The sequence below is a fragment of the Sinocyclocheilus grahami genome, unplaced genomic scaffold (genome assembly GCF_001515645.1).
Source record: "Sinocyclocheilus grahami isolate Dianchi unplaced genomic scaffold, SAMN03320097.WGS_v1.1 scaffold1634.1, whole genome shotgun sequence".
NCBI lineage: Eukaryota > Metazoa > Chordata > Actinopteri > Cypriniformes > Cyprinidae > Sinocyclocheilus > Sinocyclocheilus grahami.
Genome location: NW_015506813.1, coordinates 74295 through 80382, shown reverse-complemented (window position 1 = coordinate 80382; position 6088 = coordinate 74295). Strand labels below are relative to the sequence as shown.

Genomic DNA, 6088 nt, shown 5'->3' with positions numbered 1-6088 from the left:
ATCTGCTGCCATCTACCAGGATGATGAAGATGAAACGAGGGTGGACATTTCAGCAAGACAATGATCCCAAACACAGCCAAGGAAACTCTCGATTGGTTTCAGAGAAAGAAAGTAAAGCTGCTAGAATGACCAGCCAATCACCTGACTTGAAACTAATAGAAAATAAGAACTAAAGATCAGAGTTCCTAGAAGAGGCCCACAGAACCGTCAAGATTTGAAGACTGTTTGTGTGGAAGAATGGGCCAAAATCACACCTGAGCAATGCATGCCACTAGTTTCTCTTACAGGAGGCGTCTTGAAGCCGTCATTAACAACAAAGGCTTTTGTATTAAGTATTAAATACATTTCAGTAAGCGTGTTCAATACTTTTTCCTTGAGTCATTCCATTTTATTACACAGAACTTAATTTCTGAACTTATTTGTTTTGTTTTATCTGTATGTATGGATTACTTGGGTTGTTATCGACATCTGCTGAAAATTTCATGTCAACAGCACCTTTAAAAATATATATACTGGGAAAAATGGTGACGCTTTGGATAAAAGCGTCTGCTAAATGACTAAATGTAAATGTATTAGTTTTATTTTCTCAGGTATTTGTATTATATTGGTGCACCTGCTGATCAAATTCAAGCTTCACTTTTTGCCTGAGAGTGTGGCTGTGGTTTCGCTGGGTAAGTGACTTTATCTCATTCTCTTCAACTTTTGCCTCACAGTTGCTTTTGAAACCGTTCCAGTTCCATTCAATGCTGGCCGAAGCCTTTGAGTCTGCCATAATGATAAAAACAGAAGTTTGTCACAAAACAGCATGTGTTCCTGTTGCATATGACTAAGCGCGGTGTCTTTGAAATTAGATCGCTATATTTTAAGAGCAATCAGTTAACTGATCAATAATGAATAGACCTGCATAAGATAAAGAGAGGACAAAACAGGGAGGGGACGAACTAATCAGAAGCACACACACATATTCCATTCACGTGAAGCAGTAAGTTATTACTGAGAATAAGCTGTCAAAAGTAGGTGTGTTTGTAACGGTTTACGCTCGCCTGTCCTAGTTTTCACCGAGGGCCGAATTCTGCCAACAATACCAAGCCAATGGCCACTGACCTATATATATATATATATATATATTACCTGGATGCTCCATGGCTGTTTTTTTGTTTTGTGATGATTGTTCATGAGTCCTTGTTTGTTCTGAACAGTTAAACTGTCTGCTGTTCTTCAGAAAAATCCTCCAGCTCCTGCAGATTCTTCAGTTTTCCAGCATCTTTTGCATATTTGAACCCTTTCCAGCAGTGACTGTAAGATTTTGAGATCCAAACACGATGCATTAAGAACTGAGGGGTGAAACTTTTGAACAGGATGAAGATGTCCCAATTTTTCTTATTTTGCTGAATTATAATTTTTTTGGGCCATAATCCAGAAGTGGAAAGAACATAATTTCACCATAAACCAGCCACGACCAGGTGCTCCTTGCAAGATTTCTGACAGAGCAGTGAAAACAATTATCAGAAGAGTTGTCCAAGGGCCAAGGATCTCTTGTGGAGAGCTTCAGAAAGTTCAGGAATTAGCATGTACAACTGTTTCAAAGAAAACAATAAGTAATGCACTCAACCGCTGCGGGCTGTATGCACGCTCACCACGCAAGACTCCATTGCTGAAGAAAAAGCATGTTGAAACTCGTTTAAAGTATGCTGCACCACATTTGTACAAGCCTGTGAAATACTGGGAGAATATAGTCTGGTCCGATGAGACCAAAATTAAAGTCTTGGTATGCCATAATACACACCATGTTTGGAGGCCAAATGGCACATCACCCCAAAACATCATGTTGTAGCACTGGCAAAATTCATATAATTGAAGGCAGGACGAATGGAAAAATGTACCAAGATATTCTTGATAAATATCTGCTGCCATCTACCAGGATGATGAAGATGAAACGAGGGTGGACATTTCAGCAAGACAATGATCCCAAACACAGCCAAGGAAACTCTCGATTGGTTTCAGAGAAAGAAAGTAAAGCTGCTAGAATGACCAGCCAATCACCTGACTTGAAACTAATAGAAAATAAGAACTAAAGATCAGAGTTCCTAGAAGAGGCCCACAGAACCGTCAAGATTTGAAGACTGTTTGTGTGGAAGAATGGGCCAAAATCACACCTGAGCAATGCATGCCACTAGTTTCTCTTACAGGAGGCGTCTTGAAGCCGTCATTAACAACAAAGGCTTTTGTATTAAGTATTAAATACATTTCAGTAAGCGTGTTCAATACTTTTTCCTTGAGTCATTCCATTTTATTACACAGAACTTAATTTCTGAACTTATTTGTTTTGTTTTATCTGTATGTATGGATTACTTGGGTTGTTATCGACATCTGCTGAAAATTTCATGTCAACAGCACCTTTAAAAATATATATACTGGGAAAAATGGTGACGCTTTGGATAAAAGCGTCTGCTAAATGACTAAATGTAAATGTATTAGTTTTATTTTCTCAGGTATTTGTATTATATTGGTGCACCTGCTGATCAAATTCAAGCTTCACTTTTTGCCTGAGAGTGTGGCTGTGGTTTCGCTGGGTAAGTGACTTTATCTCATTCTCTTCAACTTTTGCCTCACAGTTGCTTTTGAAACCGTTCCAGTTCCATTCAATGCTGGCCGAAGCCTTTGAGTCTGCCATAATGATAAAAACAGAAGTTCGTCACAAAACAGCATGTGTTCCTGTTGCATATGACTAAGCGCGGTGTCTTTGAAATTAGATCGCTATATTTTAAGAGCAATCAGTTAACTGATCAATAATGAATAGACCTGCATAAGATAAAGAGAGGACAAAACAGGGAGGGGACGAACTAATCAGAAGCACACACACATATTCCATTCACGTGAAGCAGTAAGTTATTACTGAGAATAAGCTGTCAAAAGTAGGTGTGTTTGTAACGGTTTACGCTCGCCTGTCCTAGTTTTCACCGAGGGCCGAATTCTGCCAACAATACCAAGCCAATGGCCACTGACCTATATATATATATATATATATATTACCTGGATGCTCCATGGCTGTTTTTTTGTTTTGTGATGATTGTTCATGAGTCCTTGTTTGTTCTGAACAGTTAAACTGTCTGCTGTTCTTCAGAAAAATCCTCCAGCTCCTGCAGATTCTTCAGTTTTCCAGCATCTTTTGCATATTTGAACCCTTTCCAGCAGTGACTGTAAGATTTTGAGATCCAAACACGATGCATTAAGAACTGAGGGGTGAAACTTTTGAACAGGATGAAGATGTCCCAATTTTTCTTATTTTGCTGAATTATAATTTTTTTCCATTTAGATCTGCCCTTCGGAAGCAACAGAAGATACTTGCATGTTTCCCGGAAGACAAATTAAGTACAATTGATCTTCAAATTCAAAAAGTTCTGCTCTTAATGCATCGTGTTTCCTTCAGGAGCATCAGTGAATGGTTGAACCTTTTTTAATAGTTGTGTTTGAGTCCCTCAGTTGTCCTCAGTGTGAAAAGATGGATCTCAAAATCATACAGTCACAGTTGGAAAGGGTTCAAATATGTAGAAGATGCTGGAAAACTGAAGAATCTGCAGGAGCTGGAGGATTTTTCTGAAGAACAGCAGGCAGTTTAACTGTTCAGAACAAACAAGGACTCATGAACAATCATCACAAAACAAAAAAACAGCCATGGAGCATCCAGGTAATATATATATATATATATATATAGGTCAGTGGCCATTGGCTTGGTATTGTTGGCAGAATTCGGCCCTCGGTGAAAACTAGGACAGGCGAGCGTAAACCGTTACAAACACACCTACTTTTGACAGCTTATTCTCAGTAATAACTTACTGCTTCACGTGAATGGAATATGTGTGTGTGCTTCTGATTAGTTCGTCCCCTCCCTGTTTTGTCCTCTCTTTATCTTATGCAGGTCTATTCATTATTGATCAGTTAACTGATTGCTCTTAAAATATAGCGATCTAATTTCAAAGACACCGCGCTTAGTCATATGCAACAGGAACACATGCTGTTTTGTGACGAACTTCTGTTTTTATCATTATGGCAGACTCAAAGGCTTCGGCCAGCATTGAATGGAACTGGAACGGTTTCAAAAGCAACTGTGAGGCAAAAGTTGAAGAGAATGAGATAAAGTCACTTACCCAGCGAAACCACAGCCACACTCTCAGGCAAAAAGTGAAGCTTGAATTTGATCAGCAGGTGCACCAATATAATACAAATACCTGAGAAAATAAAACTAATACATTTACATTTAGTCATTTAGCAGACGCTTTTATCCAAAGCGTCACCATTTTTCCCAGTATATATATTTTTAAAGGTGCTGTTGACATGAAATTTTCAGCAGATGTCGATAACAACCCAAGTAATCCATACATACAGATAAAACAAAACAAATAAGTTCAGAAATTAAGTTCTGTGTAATAAAATGGAATGACTCAAGGAAAAAGTATTGAACACGCTTACTGAAATGTATTTAATACTTAATACAAAAGCCTTTGTTGTTAATGACGGCTTCAAGACGCCTCCTGTAAGAGAAACTAGTGGCATGCATTGCTCAGGTGTGATTTTGGCCCATTCTTCCACACAAACAGTCTTCAAATCTTGACGGTTCTGTGGGCCTCTTCTAGGAACTCTGATCTTTAGTTCTTATTTTCTATTAGTTTCAAGTCAGGTGATTGGCTGGTCATTCTAGCAGCTTTACTTTCTTTCTCTGAAACCAATCGAGAGTTTCCTTGGCTGTGTTTGGGATCATTGTCTTGCTGAAATGTCCACCCTCGTTTCATCTTCATCATCCTGGTAGATGGCAGCAGATATTTATCAAGAATATCTTGGTACATTTTTCCATTCGTCCTGCCTTCAATTATATGAATTTTGCCAGTGCTACAACATGATGTTTTGGGGTGATGTGCCATTTGGCCTCCAAACATGGTGTGTATTATGGCATACCAAGACTTTAATTTTGGTCTCATCGGACCAGACTATATTCTCCCAGTATTTCACAGGCTTGTACAAATGTGGTGCAGCATACTTTAAACGAGTTTCAACATGCTTTTTCTTCAGCAATGGAGTCTTGCGTGGTGAGCGTGCATACAGCCCGCAGCGGTTGAGTGCATTACTTATTGTTTTCTTTGAAACAGTTGTACATGCTAATTCCTGAACTTTCTGAAGCTCTCCACAAGAGATCCTTGGCCCTTGGACAACTCTTCTGATAATTGTTTTCACTGCTCTGTCAGAAATCTTGCAAGGAGCACCTGGTCGTGGCTGGTTTATGGTGAAATTATGTTCTTTCCACTTCTGGATTATGGCCCAAACAGTGCTCACTGGAATATTCAGAAGTATAGAAATCCTTCTGTAACCAATGCCATCAGTATGTTTTGCAACAATAAGGTTGTGAAGGTCTTGAGAAAGCTCTTTGCTTTTACCCATCATGAAATGTTTCTTGTGTGGCACGTTGGTAATGAGACACCTTTTTATAGGCCATCAGTTGGGACTAAACTAAAGCTAATATTAATTTCCACTGACGAGGGGCATGATTACTTTCTAATTACTGATAGATTTTAGCTGGTGTCTTGGCTTTCCATGCCTTTTTGCACCTCCCTTTCTTCATGTGTTCAATACTTTTTCCCTGTGTCATTCATATATATATATAAATATATATATATATACGTATGTTTTGTTTTTCTGTTTTTTAAGTCACATCAAAAGTGACAGCTGAAAAATTGTATAATAGTAAAGGTTTCTATAATATAAAATACTTATATTTCATAACAGTGGTCTAATTTAGAATTTTCTATTTAAAGAAATACATTTATCATAGTTTCTACAAAAATATTTAACAACACAGCTGTTTTCGCTGATAATAATAATGAGCTTAATAATCTTGGTGAGTATAAGGGACTTCTTTCAAAAACATTTTATAAATCTTTCTGACCACCAACTTCTGAACAGTATCATATGGGTAATAAAGGTTACATTGTTATGTTATTTTTCTTTTAGCATGTTATGTATTTATCTGCATGTGCTTCTTCCTTCATCATCATCTCTTTTTAATCAGACATTTTGTGATTAAAATCACTTTTTT

General features: G+C 37.9%; 1 protein-coding gene across 1 annotated transcript in view; it reads left to right on the top strand.

Annotated features, from left to right (window-relative positions):
* The window catches only part of LOC107571684 (sodium/hydrogen exchanger 8-like), a 44604-nt gene that overhangs the window by 4728 nt on the left and 33788 nt on the right, over positions 1-6088 (top strand). The window contains exon 3 of the mRNA XM_016258015.1: positions 591-671. Coding sequence (XP_016113501.1) covers positions 591-671 — 81 coding nt within the window. The remainder of the gene's footprint in view (positions 1-590; positions 672-6088) is intronic.